Genomic DNA, 15062 nt, shown 5'->3' with positions numbered 1-15062 from the left:
GCTAGGCCAGACACTGACAGCTAGCCTGCCAGCCAACGATATTCAAACTACCTTCCCCTCGGTCGACAGTCCCGGTCCTCGTCGCGCGCAACTTCTGTCGCCAAGGATGGCACCCGTTCTCCCAAAGACTCGTCGGCGAGAAGCGCTCGGGCGTCATCGGCAGCACAAGCAGCCAAGCGGCGGTCGACCATGAACAGCCGCGACGCCGGCTACGACGAAGATGAGCAATTGCGACGTGCGATCGAAGCAAGCAGAGAGGAAGCACCTGACGGGCAACCTTCTGATCTTGTGCCCCGAAGACTCAAGCGCGGGCGCAGCAACAGCCAGGAGTATGTCCGATCTCTGCCTGACAGCGTCCCCAGCTGCTAACAGGAAAAGCAGCAACCAATTGAGCCTCAAGCGACAGCGTACCAGCTCTCCGTCAATGTCTCCGCCACCAGAGAGCAACTTTGCGATCGAAGATAACTCGGAAGATGACAGCACAGGCCGAAACGGGACAGCAAAGAAACTGCGTGTCCTCGGGAATCCGAAAGAAAGAACAGAACGCGAGGAGCGAGATCGGCAGCGTCTTGAAAGCGCGAATAAGAGGAAAGGCCGGGCCGACCGCCGACGTGCTGATGGGATCGGGGCACCCACACTCCCAACCGAACGTGAGGGGCACTCAACGGCCGAGTCGGAGCCTGCCGACGATACGGCGGCGGTGCCAGCTCCGGCACGACCTGTCGTCAAGCCAAATGTCGAGCCACCTCCGCCGCCGCCCGTCGAGCCAACACCGTCGGCAGCCCCGACCCCAGACCCGACACCTGCGCCTCCAGCACCCACCGGCAGTACGCACAAGAAATCGAGTCGGAGCCATCAGAAGCGGGCCAAAGGCAGAAACCAGTATACGAAAGAGCGCGACGATCCCGAGGCGTCGCCTGTCCGATCCATGTCGAGGGACACGGTCCGTCCAGAAGAACCTGCGGTCGGCGGCGGAACAACCAAGGCCTCGGGCGTCGACAGTGCCAGACATACCGCCCGGAGCAAGGCCCATCTTCACAGCAAAGCCTCGCTCCCTGATATGAAGCGGCGCGTGGCAGCCTTTCTCGACTTTATCTCCAAGACGCAGATCGAAATGGCAGGCGAGTCGTCATCCGGTTCTGGGAGCAGTCAAAACAACTCGGAGCAGCATAGTCCCCGCGATGCCGTCGGCAGCGCCACCGAGACGCACGCGAACGGGGTCTCTGCGACCGAGTCCAAGGTGGCTCAACATGCGGATGGAGATTCGGCAGCGCCTGCTGAAGGACAGGACTTTAAGGAACTCAGCTGCGTGGAGATGATGGATGTTTTGACGCGCGATCTCGTCAAATGGCAAAACCAGTATGCGAACTAGATGCAGTCGCCTCTTTTTTACTCCTGTGGTAGGTGTCGAATTAGACACAGGGGCGCAAACGGTGTATGTATGATATGACGATCAGGCTTGGCGGAGAACCCGTCCATGTGTATGGCACTGGCGCAACAGGCACGGCATTTACGGCGTTTACGATGCGGTTCTTCTTCTTCTTCTTCTTGTTTTTCCTTCTTTTTCTTCCTTCGGTTCCCATGTCATCACATCTTTGCGCTCCAGGAACAAACAGGCTTTGGCGTTTACTGTACGGCCTACAAAGACTGGGTTAGTCGGGGCTTGGTACCGTATTTCGTATATACCCCCAATGTACGGGCTGGAGTGTGGAACAGCCGCACGTGAGAAGGACGCAGATTTTAGTCACAGTGACTTGTTTTAATTTCCGAGAAGCAGTTGGTCTATTTTTCGGCATTATGGTCTCGTGAGTGTGCTGTGCAGTTGGCCTGCTACACCAAGGGGGGGGGGTCCCGGGTTGAGGAACATGCGGCGCGATCTGGTACAGAGTAAAGAGGAGGGGGTATCATCGGGTCCGAGCATCTCTTGATGAGGCGGAAGAGGGGAGAGAAGAAAAAGAGAGAAGGAAAAGAGAGAAGACAGGACAAAAAGGGAGAGAGAAAGGTCAAAGGGCTTTTTGCTTGTTCATGGCCCTCTCCCTCCTCATCTCCTTCTCCCTCTTGCGGGCCTGGCTCAGACTCGTGGGCCCGCCGCCCTCGCGCGCAATCTCCTTGAGGCGGATGGCGTCGTCGTTGACGTCGTCGAGGATGAAGCGGCCGAGCTGGCCGGTGCGCCACTGCTTGACGGCAAAGTCGGCGGCGGCCTCAACGTTGGGCACGCCGCCGGCCTTGAGCTTGCCGGTGCGGCGGGCGACGCCGGCGAGAAAGTCGTTGACCTCGTTGGTGGGCGGGCTGTAGCGGGGCGTAGAGGGCCGGGGTCGAGGCGGTTCATGCGGTAGAGGAGGTAGTCGGCGAGGATCTCCATCTGGATGCGGTCGTCCTTGACCGAGCCGGCGAGCGCCAGCTTGACCATGTCCTCGGCGTCGTCGACGTAGGGCATGAAGACGCCCGGCGTGTCGAGGACGAAGACGCCCTCGCCGAGGCTGCCGCCGTCTCCCGCCGTCGGCGCTGCTGGCGGCGTCGCGGGCGAAGCTGCTGCTGCTGCTGCTGCCGCCCTCGAGGATGCGCACGGGACTCGACAGCTTGCGGGTGACGCCCGGCTGGGCGCCGGTGCGGGCGACCGAGGCCTTCTTGGGCATGCCGTGTGTGCGCAGGCGGTTGAGGAGGGTGCTCTTGCCGACATTGGGCATGCCGACGACGAGGGCGCGCACGCCGGTCAGCGAGTCGACGGCGCGCGCGGCGTCGGCAATGTGGCGCAGGAGGGACTTTGTGCTGCTCGGGTCGTCCTTGCGCCAGAAGACGACGCGGTGGCCGGCCACGGCGCTGTTGGCGGCGTTGTGGCCGGCGTGGTAGCGGCGGAGGTCGCGCTCGACCGAGTGGGGGCTGTCGGTGCCCAGATCCCGGTGGGTGTAGACGATGATGCGGTTGCGGCCGGCGATGGCGCGGTCGAGGTGGGGGTTCCAGGACGTCAGGGGCACGCGGTAGTCTCGACACTCAAGAACAAGACCGATGCTCGAGAGACGGTTTGTGATCTCACGAAGACCGGCATGGTGGTGGCCCAGGTAGTAGGAGCGCGGAATAGATTCGGACAGGGGGAAGCGCAGGCGCGGGACGAAGGCGGCGGCGGCGGCGGCGGCGGCGGCCGAGGCTGAAGCTGAAGCTGTGGTAGTAGCCATGGCTGGAGGTGGGCGGATGGAGAGAAGATGTGGTGGTAGTGGTGCGACCTCGAGCGGCGCGTGGGGGTTTTCGAGGTTACCTGGGGCAGGCTCGCATCGTATCAACTCGCATTGGCCGGTACTGATGGCCGATGATGTAGAGGGCGAGAATCTCGATGGACTGGATGGCAGTTGGGAGCTCAGTACAGCAAGTAAAACTGATGTGTCCGAAAAGAGCGTTGGCGTTCTGCGATAAGACACGCGATACGCTCGCCTCGCGACATCACGTGATTATCCCTGTCCGAGGAATGGCTATGTGAGAAGCACCACCAGACCAGTATTGCGCAGACGACAGGCACTTTTCAACGAGATGCATTTGCAGATTCAGTTGGAGGCATGCCCGCACACTTGAGCAGCTCATCGAGGTGCTCTGTTGACTGGTCTGACTAGTCCCAGGGCTAGCAAAGACCTTGGACGACGGCGTGCTTCGGTGCTCGAACATCGATGACGAGCGAATGCCATGGTCCGTAGACGAATGATAAGGTGGTGAGCACGGTAGGACTTTTTTTTCCTAGCTCGCGTGGCTGTAGATGAACTGTAGAAAAAAATGAGCCGTACGTGGATTTCTTCGCCATATGTTCGAGAAGTCGGAGCAGGTGCCCCATCGATTATTGCTCAGTGAGAAATCAGCGTTTCTAGTATAATGCTTCTTGCAATCACAGGGCCGACTGTCTGTTCATATCACAGAGCACTTGGTCTCATCGGAAAAGCTCTCTAGTGGCCGCTTACTGCTGTGAGAATTTTAGCACTGCTTTATGTTGGTTCCTTCCAGTCTCTTAGTTTTTGTTGGTTACTTTGCTGCTATCTTGTAGCTTGATTGGTATGATATGTGATTAGAATAGAAGAGATATAATATACTTGATGTGGGCTAGCGGTTGTTACGGTATAATTATGAATGACAGCTCGTGGTTTTCAAAATTTTGCTTAGGATGACATGAATCCATGGCAAGAAACATACCAGGTTTCGGCATCTTCACATAGACAGCCTATCTTTCCTGGGCAGACGGCGGGTTTCCTCTCAGATCTATTCAAACTTCCAATCTGGTTGTCGAATTCTACTGATCGCATTTGTCATTCCGGTATTCCATGCCATACGATACCTCCCGCCATGTTACATCATCAGAAGGTCCGTCTTTAAATCTCAATACTAGTCAACTCACCAAGGTTTCCTATCGCTCGCAAGAAGATAGAACCACACTTTCGGGTGCATCTATACCTAGTTGACTGAACGTTCTCCCTACGCCATATGGTTCAGTCTCGGAGGGACATCCTGGATCTTCACCAGGCCAACATCGTTTCGAACCCCCTCTGCCCAACCCATGTATTTGTTAATAGAGTATCTGTGTCCCTGGCTGTTGTCAAAGTAGAGCGCTCTTCACTCAGGCGGCAACCTTGGCGCCATAGCCTCCACCGCCGGGCGTCTCAATGATGATACGATCTCCCCTCCCGAAGCTCGCCGTCGCCTTGCCCCCGAGACTGATGGTCATGCCGTCGCTTTTCCTGACCCAAGTATTCCTACCCATGCCACCATCGCCTCCTCCGTTCCTGCCCCTCGGCGCCCGCGAGCGCCGCTCGGACAGAATGGACACCTGCACCCCGGGCACGAGGAACTCAATGTCCCTGACGATGCCATCCCCTCCGCGATGCGCTCCCTCGCCTCCCGACCCAGCCCTGACGGCAAACGCGCGCAGCAGGACGGGGTACCGCTTCTCCAGCACCTCGGGATCCGTGATGCGCGTGTTCGTCATGTGCGTGTGCACGCCGCTCGTCCCCTGCCACGTCGGGCCTGCGCCGGCGCCGCCGCCGATGGTCTCGTAGTACCCGAAACCCCTTGTCGACGACCTCGCGGCCGGTCTCGTCGAGGCGCTTGCCGCCCATGCCGAAACGTCAGGTTATTCATGCAGCCCGAGCTGTCGGCGCAGGCGCCAAAGGCCGCGAGCACCACGTCCGTCACGCGCTGCGACGTCAGCACGTTGCCGCCGACGACGGACGCCCCCTCGCCCGGCGACAGGATCGTGTTGGGCGGGATGCGCACGTCGATGGGCGCGAGGCAGCCCTGGTTCAGCGGAATGTCCGACGCGACGAGGGCGCGCAGGCAGTAGATGATGGCCGAGTGGGTGATGGCGCGCGGCGCGTTCGTGTTGCCGTAGACCTGCGGCCCCGTGCCGGTAAAGTCGAACACGGCGTCGCCCGTGGCCGGGTCGATGGTGATGGCGAGGGCGATGGGCGTGCCGTCGTCCATGTAGTCGGTGGCGCGCAGGCCGCCGGGCGGCATGGCGGCGTGCATCGTCTTGAGCAGCGCCCGCACCGCCTGCTCGGCGTTGGCCTGGATGGCGAACATGTACTTATGCACCTCGGGCAGCGTGTACTCGCTGATGAGCGCCCTGGATGAGGTGGATGCCCTGCTTGTTGGCCGCCACCTGCGCCTTGAGGTCGGACAGGTTGTCGCTCAGCGTGCGCGTGCCCCGAGATGCCCGGCCGCCGCGCCGGCTCGTGCAGGAGCATTTCGATGACGCGCGCCTCGTTGAACCGACCGTTGCTGACGAGCTTCTCGCCGAGGATGGCGGCGCCCTCCTCGTAGAGGAAGTGCGAGTCGGGCGGCATCGAGCCCGGCCGCGTGCCGCCAATATCGGCGTGGTGGCCGCGCGAAGCCACGAAGAAGACGATCGCGCCATTGTCGAAGACTGGTGTCACCACGGTGATGTCCGGCAGATGGGTGCCCCCGCTGGACGGATGGTTCGAGATGAGCACGTCGCCCTCTTCGAGGCGGCCCTTCCACTGGTGATGCAGGTGGCGAACACAGAACTGCATCGAGCCGAGGTGGACGGGGACATGCGGCGCATTGGCCACGAGACCGCCGTCGGGCGAGAAGATGGCACACGAGAAGTCAAGCCTCTCCTTGATGTTGGTTGACACGGCTGTCTTCTGAAGCGTGCGGCCCATCTGCTCGGCAATGGACATGAACCGGTGGCCAAAGATGGACAGCTGAATGGGGTTGACCGTCCTTTCGACCTGCTGCGTCTGCTGCGGCGCATCAGACGAAGGGAGGCCAGTGTTGGACCCTGACGAGGTCTCGAGTTCGATGACAACGATGCTGTCGAGGATGACGGCCGTCGTCTTGGGCCTGACGAGGATCGTCTGCGTCTGGTCTAGGATGAGAGCCGGCCCGGGAATCCGAACACCGGCCTCGAGCGTACCCAAGAGGTAGAGATTCGTATCGACGCCGCCGCCGGCAGCCTCGAAGCAGACCTCTTTCGTGCCTGCGGCGGCCGGCGCCTCGACCTTGGGTTTCCCAGCAACATCGAGCAGCTGGCGGTAGGGGCTCTTCTCCTTGTGCTCCGAGGTCGAGCCTACGGCTCGCACGCGGTAGTCGTCAATCAGAATCCTCTTCTCGGGGAACACAAAGCCAAACTCGCGCGAGTGCTTCTCCTCGAAGGACTTGCCAAAGTTGGCCGTCGCCTCGCCGGCGTGTTGCATGATCATGAAGGCCGAGTTGGATCCCTCGTAGCGCATGTTGAGGTACACTTCCAACCTGATCCGGCCAGCATCGATGTCCTGGCCCGCCAGATGCGCCGTTGCTTCAGACGACATGTCGGCCAGCGTCTGCTCGATGACGGGGAAGCTGGCCGCACCAAAGTCTACGGCGGCCGGCCTCTGCACCTCGTGCACCAGGTCGGCCAGCGACAGGCCGTAGGCCGACAGGATAGACGAGTACTTGTGAATGACGACCTGCTCGATGGACAGCGCCGCTGCGACGTCGCACGCGTGCTGGCCACCAGCGCCGCCAAAACATGAAAGAATGTGGTCCGAGGTGTCGTATCCCCTCGCCTCCGTCAGTGCCCGGATCGGCCTCGCCATGACCTCGGATGCCACCTGCAAGAAGCCCAGGGCCACCTGCTCGGCGGAGAACGCGGCTCGTCCCATGGCGCGGTTGTCGGCGTTGATCTCTGCCGTCAGTTCGGCAAACTTGTCGGCCACAACCTCGGTGCCAAGCGGCTCGTTCTCGTTGGGACCGAAGATGTGGGGGAAGTAGTCGGGCGCGATGCGGCCGAGGAAGAGATTGGCGTCCGTCACGGTCAGGGGCCCTCCCTTGCGATAGCAGGCTGGGCCGGGATGGGCACCGGCGGACTCGGGTCCTACAGCGAAGAGACCGTTGCGCCAGAAGAGCATGGAGCCGCCGCCTGCCGCGACGCTGCGGGTGTTAGTTCGTGAGGCGGCTTTGGCGGACAGGATAGAGAGGAGGAAACATACGTGATAATGTCAAGCTGGGGCGATTGGATGAGAACGCCCGCCGTCGTCGTCTCAAACACATGCTCATACGTACCGGCGAACCTCGAGCAGTCTGTCGATGTACCGCCCATGTCGAAGCCAATGACGGGTTTCCTCTGCTCCTCATCCCACGACGTCTGCGCATACCCGACAACGCCGCCCGCCGGACCCGAAAGAATGCTCTTCAGGCCGCTGAAGGCCCGGAAGTCGACGAGCCCTCCGTCTGACTGCATAAAGTCGCAGCGCAGGTTCGCCGCTTCGAGCCCGCCCTGAAAGTTGGCCGATATCGAGTCGATGTACGCCCGGATAATCGGCGTCAGGTATGCGTCTGCCGTCGCCGACGTGCCCCGCGGCACGGCTTTGATCATGGGCTGCAGGGCCGCCGATTCGACGGCCGCGAAGCCCATCTCGCGCGCCAGGCTGCCGACGAGCCGCTCGTGCGCCGGGTAGACGTACGAGTGCAGGAAGACGACCGACAGCGAGCGGTAGCCGTCGTCCCACAGCTTCTGCAGCGACGCGCGCACGGCGTCCAGGTCTGGCGTCTGGAGGACGCGCACAATCTCGCCCGTCAGACCGACGTGCAGCGACGGGTCGCTCGCCGGGTCGATGGTCTGCGGTTCCGGGTCTTCCGAGTAGCCCTCCAGTGTGACGCGCTCGTCGACCTCGACGACGTCTTGGTACAGCAGCTCTGGCGTGGCGACGCTGAGGTCGAAAATGTTAGGGCGCGACTGGGTACTGATGCGCAGCAGGTCGCGGAACCCCTTTGTGACGAGCAGCGCGGAGAGGGCGCCCTTGCGCTCGAGCAGGGCGTTTGTGCCGACGGTTGTGCCCATGCGAATGCGGTCTATGGGCGCCGTGTCGAGGGGCGTGCCGCGGGGGTGAGGCTTGCCGGTGACGAGCTCGAGCACGCGGCGGACGCCTTCTGTGGGCGCATCGGGATAGTTGGCTGGGTCGACGGAGAGAACCTTGAGGATGATGTCTTCACGGCCGGGCACGGATGCATGCACGTCCGTGAAGGTGCCGCCGCGGTCGATGGAAATCTGGACGCCGGGCATGGTCGTGGTCGTGGTCGTGGTCTCGGTCAGGGTGAGGTGTGTTGAGATGAGAGGCTCATATGCTCGGTTGGTAGACCGAATGAAAAGGAGAGCAGAATGGAGGGCACAACAAGGTTGAATGGGGTATCATTCATGAAAAGTATGATGTTCTTGTTCGACTCATTGGCACTTCACTTTTGAGAGTGGGAGTGATGGTCCCTATTATCTACAAAACATCGTCTTGGTCCCTCAAGTCTCTCACTGCGAGTGATGCTCCGAGTTTAGGAGGCTCAAAGCCGACTACCCCGCGACACCGCGGCAGCTATGTGTCGGTAGCTGGAAGCTAGGCCTGATGGTCTGTGGTCTTGGCATGCCAAGACCATCTTTGCTGCTCTCTTGATTGCCTGGAAACCACACAGTCGTTTGGAAGACTATAGGGCGCCCAGCCTCAATCATCTTGTCACGGAGACGGAACCCCGCACACTCTACTGCGCATAGCTGTCCCTCTGTTCATTGACGCCAAAGTTGGGTTGGGTAGTTCAGCGGTTGGTGTTGGTAAAGGTCATGGGGTTCGGGCCCGTGAAAACGGAGGCGGACATCCGTCCCCGCTGCCCTTAACCACGCAATGTGCCTTAAACGATTCGTTCTCTTCGGACAATCCAGGCCGACTCTAAGCGCTGGGTCGATGTCCGTTCATCGGACTCGGCAGCCCGTCTTAGTCGAACGTCAAGATGCATAGCCAACAAGAACCCCAGTGAACTGGGGGAACCCTGTTCTGTCCATACTCTACATATCGCTCTTGTCTTTCCCTGTTATTGTCATTCTGTCTTGAACAGCTTGGATTGTTGATTCATTGCTTCACACAATGCCAAGCGGTCCCAAAGTGTCACTTTGCTGGATCTTGTATTTCTGCACCTCTACCTCTTGAGACAACCCAGAATAGACAACATAGGATCATTGCCGTGCTCTTCCGCCTCAAACACACATATAGACCTACTCCTGCCATGGCTACCATCACCGAGACATCAATCTCCGAGACCGCCTCTCGGGGGACGACCATCGCCAACCCTAGCACGTACCTCGAACAGGCATCGAGGCCCGCCTCGCCGCCCGCAACAACCAATACACGAAATCGACCTCAGGCCTGGCCCCCAAGCACCTCCAAGCAAATCTCATCATCCTGCCTTCCCGCTACGCCGACGACTTTCGCGATCTCTGCGCGCGCAACCCCGTCCCTTGCCCCCTGATTGCGGAATCGCGGGCCCCCGGGGATTTCACAAATCTCAAGTCACACGTCCCCGGCCTCGATGGCCACCGCATCGCCCAAGGGCTCGACATGCGCACAGACTGCCCTCGCTTCAACGTCTACCAGAACGCAAGGCTCGCACAGAACGGCGTCCCAGACATTCTGCGCCACTGGACCGACGACCACGTCGCCTTTGTCATCGGATGCAGCTACAGCTTTGAGTCGGCCCTCGCAGCACAGGGCCTGCCTCCGCGGCACGCCCTCCTGGACCGCAACGTGCCCATGTACCGGTCCAACATCCCCCTCAACCCCTCGGGCGTCTTCACGGGCGCAACGTACGTCGTGTCCATGAGACCGTACCGCAAGGCCGATATCGACAGGATTCGGACCATAACGAAGCGGTATCTGCCTACGCACGGCGAGTGCGTGGCCTGGGGGTGGGACGCGCTCGAGAGGCTCGGCATCAAGGACGTCAACGTGCCACAGTGGGGAGACGCGCCGCTGACCATGGACGGGCGGCCGTTGGGGGATGTTGCGGGAGATGAGGAGAACGTGCCTGTGTTCTGGGGCTGCGGCGTCACGCCGCAGGAGGCTGTCATGAGGGCCGATCTCGAGGGGACAGTCATGGCGCATGCGCCGGGGCATATGCTTGTGCTGGATTGTATGGAGGATGAGGTGCTCAAATAGACGTGTCTAGCATACCCAATTTAGCTGCATCGACCCATTGCTGTGCAGTTGACGGACTGCTGTCACAGAATTACGGACATTTTGGTGAATGCAAGGATACTGAGATACTGTGTCGCGCCTTCAACCTTTGAGGACTGGTCAGCCATTTCCATCACTTGCTACCATCAACGCAGAGACGCGAAAGTCAGTAGATGAGTCCCGAGCCACTTCATTCATGTTGAACATCCTACAATAGGCGCACACACTACGTTATCGTGCATTTGTAAATGGCTTACAATTCTTTTCATGAACGAATGCTCAAACTCTACAGACCAATAGCCCAAAGCACCAATTCGTAGAAATACAGCGCCGGCTACGACAGTCATGTCAAAAGCTGTGACGTCTAGCCCAACGGACCAGCCTGAAGAGCGGCAGTTCCAAACCTTCCATCGGAAATTTGTCGTAGCATGCGGGTAGGACGCCGATGAAAGGTATGACATGCTGACGGATACACAAACAGCCTCTCCTGACACGATCGTGAAGACACTCGCTCTTTAACTGGACTCCCTGAAATCCCATTGCACTATTGTAGTCAGAGTCTGAAGGAAGCAATCAAGCGAGCAAAACTGAAAATTGTTCTTTTCCCAAGCGTCGCATTTTGCTGCGTCCTCGCAAACTTGTTCAGGGGGGTCATGTGCATACTACCAGAACCTCCGACATGACGGGTACAGAATTGCCCCATGTCTGCTCAGTAAACATAGCGGAAATTGAGATTGTACTCGCCAGTCACGGTGGGTCGATCATCTGCACGCTCCCCCCTGGAGATCTGGTCCTTCTTGTTGTTTTCCATCTTGAAGTGTACAATCTGCACTGAGATGAGGACCATGCAGATCACTGCAGACGCCAGACTCGACCAGTGGCCCAGCATGTACGGCGCCCTTGCGGTAGACCTGCCCGGCCACAACACCGGCAACGTTGCCTACAGCCTGGGAAATGCCCAGCGCAGTGGCACGGCGGTAGTGAGGCGTCGTGTTGTTGACGATCCACATCTCGTTGAGACCCGGACCGCAGTAGAGGGGCAAGGCAATGAGAAAGCAGGCAAAGTAGCGGACGCTAGAGTTCGACACGGACAGAAGGATGGCATAGCCGGCAACAGCAAAGATGTCGAGAAACAGCAGGATGCTGCCGCGAAGTCCGTATCTGTCGCCGAGCATGGCTGCCACGAAGAAGGAGATGCCGCCGAGGAGGTACACTGGGACACTGAGATATTGAGCCTCGAGCCTCGAGAAGCCAAGTCCATCGCGGAGGATAGAAGGAAGGAAGCTGCTAAAGCCATATAGAATGACGTCCTGGAAGAACTGGATGAGAGCCCTGGTGAGAATCAGCAGGTGCCCACGTCAAAACGATTCAGCGTCGAGTGAGAAGAACGCACCCTGTGTAGAGACGCCAGTCCTGGAGAGCGGAGAAGACCTGCGACCACTCAAACGTCTCGGTGCCCATGTACTCCTGACGCTTCAGCTCGCGTCTTTCCATGGTATCACGCTGCTCCGGTGTCCACCACCTGGCCTTGGCTGGATACTCGGGAAGTCCGAACCACGCCCATGGAACAACAGTGAGGGAGATGAGGCCCTCAATGATGTACAGCCAGCTCCACGACTGAAGGCCCCCGGTATTCCCGATCTTGGTAATTCCCGTGGCTACAAGCCCGCCAAACATGCCTGAGAAGGCCGTTGCAGCGAACAAATAGGAAAATCGCAAACCTTGCTCATGACGATTATACACCATGGTGATGTACAAACTGATGCAAGGGAAGAAACCTGACTCGCAGACGCCCAGCAGGATGCGGCACGCGAGGAGCCCGCTGTAGCTCTTGATGAAGGCCGTGCCGATGGTGACGATGGACCAGGCGAAAGCCATAACAGCAATGGCGCGGTGTGTCTTCAGCTTCTTCAGAGCCAGAACAAAAGGGACCATAAATGCAACATAGGTAGCGAAGAAGACACTGACGGCAGTGCTGAACTGGGCGCCAGAGAGACCGAGCTCGTCGCGCATGCCAGCGATGTATGCGTTACCGATGTTGCTTCGGTCGAGGTAGGCCATGAAGTAGAGTGCGCAGAATAAAGGGGCAAACCGATAATCAAGACGCCGAAGGACACGCTTTTCGAGAAGAGGATCAACATAGATTTCGTTGGAAGGCTCTTCGCAAATTGAGCCTCCCTTTTCATGATCGTCGATGGTCATGAGAGCGGACTTGGTCACCTCCAAGTTCGTGTTCTCGCTTGGCGGAACCGGCATAGTCTCAGAGACCTTTTCTGACGCCATGATCGGGTTGACAATTGCGCTGTGACTGAAGTAGAGGTAGAGAATAGTGTCAGGAATAGGGTTTTGTTGAGCAGTGTGGTCAAATGGGAGTTTGGTGATGGTAGAGTGAGATCGAACAAGACATCGAGTCAGAACCCAGCGGGCGAGACGTGTTGTATTTATGTGAACCACTCTTCACCGGCATCCAAGATGTTGTCAAGAAGGAACTACGGTAACTATTTCAATTCATACAACCTAAGCACGGTTTGTCCCGGAGCTCTTGTCGTGTCACCTTGGCTTATCTGGGGGTGAACCCCGGACTCGAGGTAATGCGGGGCAGGCTCGGCGGCTATCATGATCGATACACTTATCAGGGGAAGCTAGGAGCTGTGACCGGCAACTTGGGACTGGACCATCGCTGCGCAGAAGTAAAGACTATCCGTTACAGTGCCGATGGCCCTAACTTGGGTGGCTGCGCTTTCAGGGGGGCCTGATGTATCATGAGCTGGCCTAACAAGGTGAAGGGGCATCTGAGGACTGGAGACGGACTTCCGCCTCCGTCTCAATCGCCAGTAGAAGGGGAGAGCTAGATGACCCTAGCTGTTGTCTGTCGCTCAGCTCCCCACAAATTGGTCGATAGAGCGAGTCAGACACGGACAAGCGTCCTTTGGAGTGAAGATTACTCGTGCGGGGTGTCGTTGTCCAGGTCGTCCCCCTTCGTCGTATTTACATGGACTCCCGCCTCCGTGGTCGGTTTGATCAACTCTTGTTAAGGTACCTCGTCGGACACGATGTCCGTCTGTCGCTCACTGTCGCCCAAGTCATCTCTATCCTCGTGGACTTACGTATGGAGTCAGCAACTGTGACAAGATGGATCCACAAGCAACAAGGTCGCACTCTGTAACAGTTAGCATGATGTCTGAGTTGACCGGAATATCGTGAGATGCCCTCCATGTCGCTAGCAACACTGCATTTTGATCATTATTTCCCTGGAGCCAATGCAACACGTTCGCAACATGCTGAAAGTGACGAATGGAGTATTGGCTAACAGTGCGGTGCGCTGCTCTGTAGATGCGAGCGTTGTCGAAAACGCAAAGTTGGTGACCTTCTACAGCAGGTTGGCTTGAGCTAATGAAAGTGAAGATCAAATGTGACCGGCACAATCCTTGCTCCAAGTGTCGAGCGGCTAAAGTAGACTGCTCATACCCTTCTGGAGGTGAAAGATCACGGTAAGCAAGCAATAAGCAATGCTGAACACACCCAGAGCGGTTTGTTCGACATATCCCATAGCTAACAGCTTCAAATGCAGTCCAGCTTCGAAGAAGCATGTGCAAGCCTTGGAGAGTCAGGTGAGCTCGCTGGAGTTGTTCATTCAAGATCTCGCCTCTGCCGATGATGCTACGAGGTCTCGACTCCTCGCCGGAATATCCTCATCACCTCCATCATATCAACCGCACCCCCAACCTGCGAGCCAACCGCTCATGGTAGACGATCATGTGCCATCAGCTGCATCAGGCTCTCCCTCAGAGTCCGGAGATCTCGTCCTTGCCAGAGCAAGGGAAGGCCGGATGTGCAAGCTCGCGGCTGCGAGAAAGGCGTCCCAGTTTTACGGCGGCACCAGCTTGTTCGTGCAACTCTCGGAGACGACACCCCCAAACCCTCAGCAACTTGCAGGGCCCTCTGAGAGTCCTGGGGAGCGCCGATTAGACCCAGACACGGAAACTACACACAACGACAACATGGAGTATCAGGCATACTCGTTTCAGCCCAAGGACAAAACTTGCCGTCAACTAATGGCAACGTTCTTCCAGACTGTTTACCAATACAACATGTGCGTCTACCGCGAATACTTCCTCCGAGATTATCATGCCGAAAGCGGGCCTTACTACTCAGATACGCTCATGTTCTCCATCTGTGCCGTCGGCGCCTCAATCTCGAAAGAGCCCGCACTCAGGGCACTCCTGCCAGTCTTTCTCAAACGCGCCGGCGCCATGGTCTTCGACTCCCTCGAGCTGCCCGATCTTACAACTCTCCAGTCACTCATAATCTTGGGTCATCTAGAGATTGGACAAGGAAGAAGCTCAAAAGGCTGGCTGTTCTGCGGCATGGCGTTCCGCCTGACACATGAGATGGGCTTGCATTTGGATCCAGGAAACTGGACAAACAGCAAATCGGAATCTTCTGTCGACAGGGAGATCCTGCGGCGCGTCTACTGGGCGGTCTTCATTGTCGACAAGCAAATGAGCCTCTATTTTGGACGGCCGCCGGCGCTGTATCCTCACGAAGCCGCACGTTCGAAACACGATCCGCATCCCGTACCCCCCTGAGTGGGAG

At 58.4% G+C, this 15062-nt stretch overlaps 6 protein-coding genes across 6 annotated transcripts in view; 3 read left to right on the top strand and 3 right to left on the bottom strand.

The window, feature by feature from the left end:
* The window catches only part of VDBG_00721 (conserved hypothetical protein), a gene marked incomplete at both ends in the record, with an annotated part of 2123 nt that extends 751 nt beyond the window's left edge, over positions 1-1372 (top strand). The window contains 2 exons of the mRNA XM_003008993.1: positions 33-354; positions 407-1372. Coding sequence (XP_003009039.1) covers positions 33-354; positions 407-1372 — 1288 coding nt within the window. The remainder of the gene's footprint in view (positions 1-32; positions 355-406) is intronic.
* Positions 1373-2003: 631 nt separating this feature from the next.
* VDBG_00720 (mitochondrial GTPase) lies at positions 2004-3173 on the bottom strand (the record flags this gene model as incomplete). The annotated part of the gene is made up of 1 exon (XM_003008992.1): positions 2004-3173. The coding sequence occupies one exon, from the start codon at positions 3171-3173 to the stop codon at positions 2004-2006; it is 1170 nt and encodes a 389-aa protein (XP_003009038.1).
* A 1418-nt stretch (positions 3174-4591) lies between these two features.
* VDBG_00719 (5-oxoprolinase) lies at positions 4592-8536 on the bottom strand (the record flags this gene model as incomplete). Its single annotated transcript, XM_003008991.1, has 4 exons — positions 4592-5042; positions 5099-5638; positions 5743-7404; positions 7464-8536. The coding sequence occupies 4 exons, from the start codon at positions 8534-8536 to the stop codon at positions 4592-4594; spliced, it is 3726 nt and encodes a 1241-aa protein (XP_003009037.1).
* Positions 8537-9380: 844 nt separating this feature from the next.
* VDBG_00718 (DUF1445 domain-containing protein) lies at positions 9381-10448 on the top strand (the record flags this gene model as incomplete). The annotated part of the gene is made up of 2 exons (XM_003008990.1): positions 9381-9390; positions 9604-10448. 2 exons carry the CDS (start codon positions 9381-9383, stop codon positions 10446-10448), a joined length of 855 nt encoding a protein of 284 aa, XP_003009036.1.
* A 779-nt stretch (positions 10449-11227) lies between these two features.
* Positions 11228-12749, bottom strand: VDBG_00717 (high-affinity nicotinic acid transporter; the record flags this gene model as incomplete). The annotated part of the gene is made up of 2 exons (XM_003008989.1): positions 11228-11798; positions 11860-12749. 2 exons carry the CDS (start codon positions 12747-12749, stop codon positions 11228-11230), a joined length of 1461 nt encoding a protein of 486 aa, XP_003009035.1.
* Positions 12750-13859: 1110 nt separating this feature from the next.
* On the top strand, positions 13860-15055 carry VDBG_00716 (conserved hypothetical protein; the record flags this gene model as incomplete). The annotated part of the gene is made up of 2 exons (XM_003008988.1): positions 13860-13957; positions 14038-15055. 2 exons carry the CDS (start codon positions 13860-13862, stop codon positions 15053-15055), a joined length of 1116 nt encoding a protein of 371 aa, XP_003009034.1.
* Positions 15056-15062: the final 7 nt, after the last annotated feature.

This window comes from Verticillium alfalfae, genomic scaffold (genome assembly GCF_000150825.1).
Source record: "Verticillium alfalfae VaMs.102 supercont1.1 genomic scaffold, whole genome shotgun sequence".
Lineage (NCBI taxonomy): Eukaryota > Fungi > Ascomycota > Sordariomycetes > Glomerellales > Plectosphaerellaceae > Verticillium > Verticillium alfalfae.
This window is presented reverse-complemented; position numbering and strand designations above follow the sequence as displayed.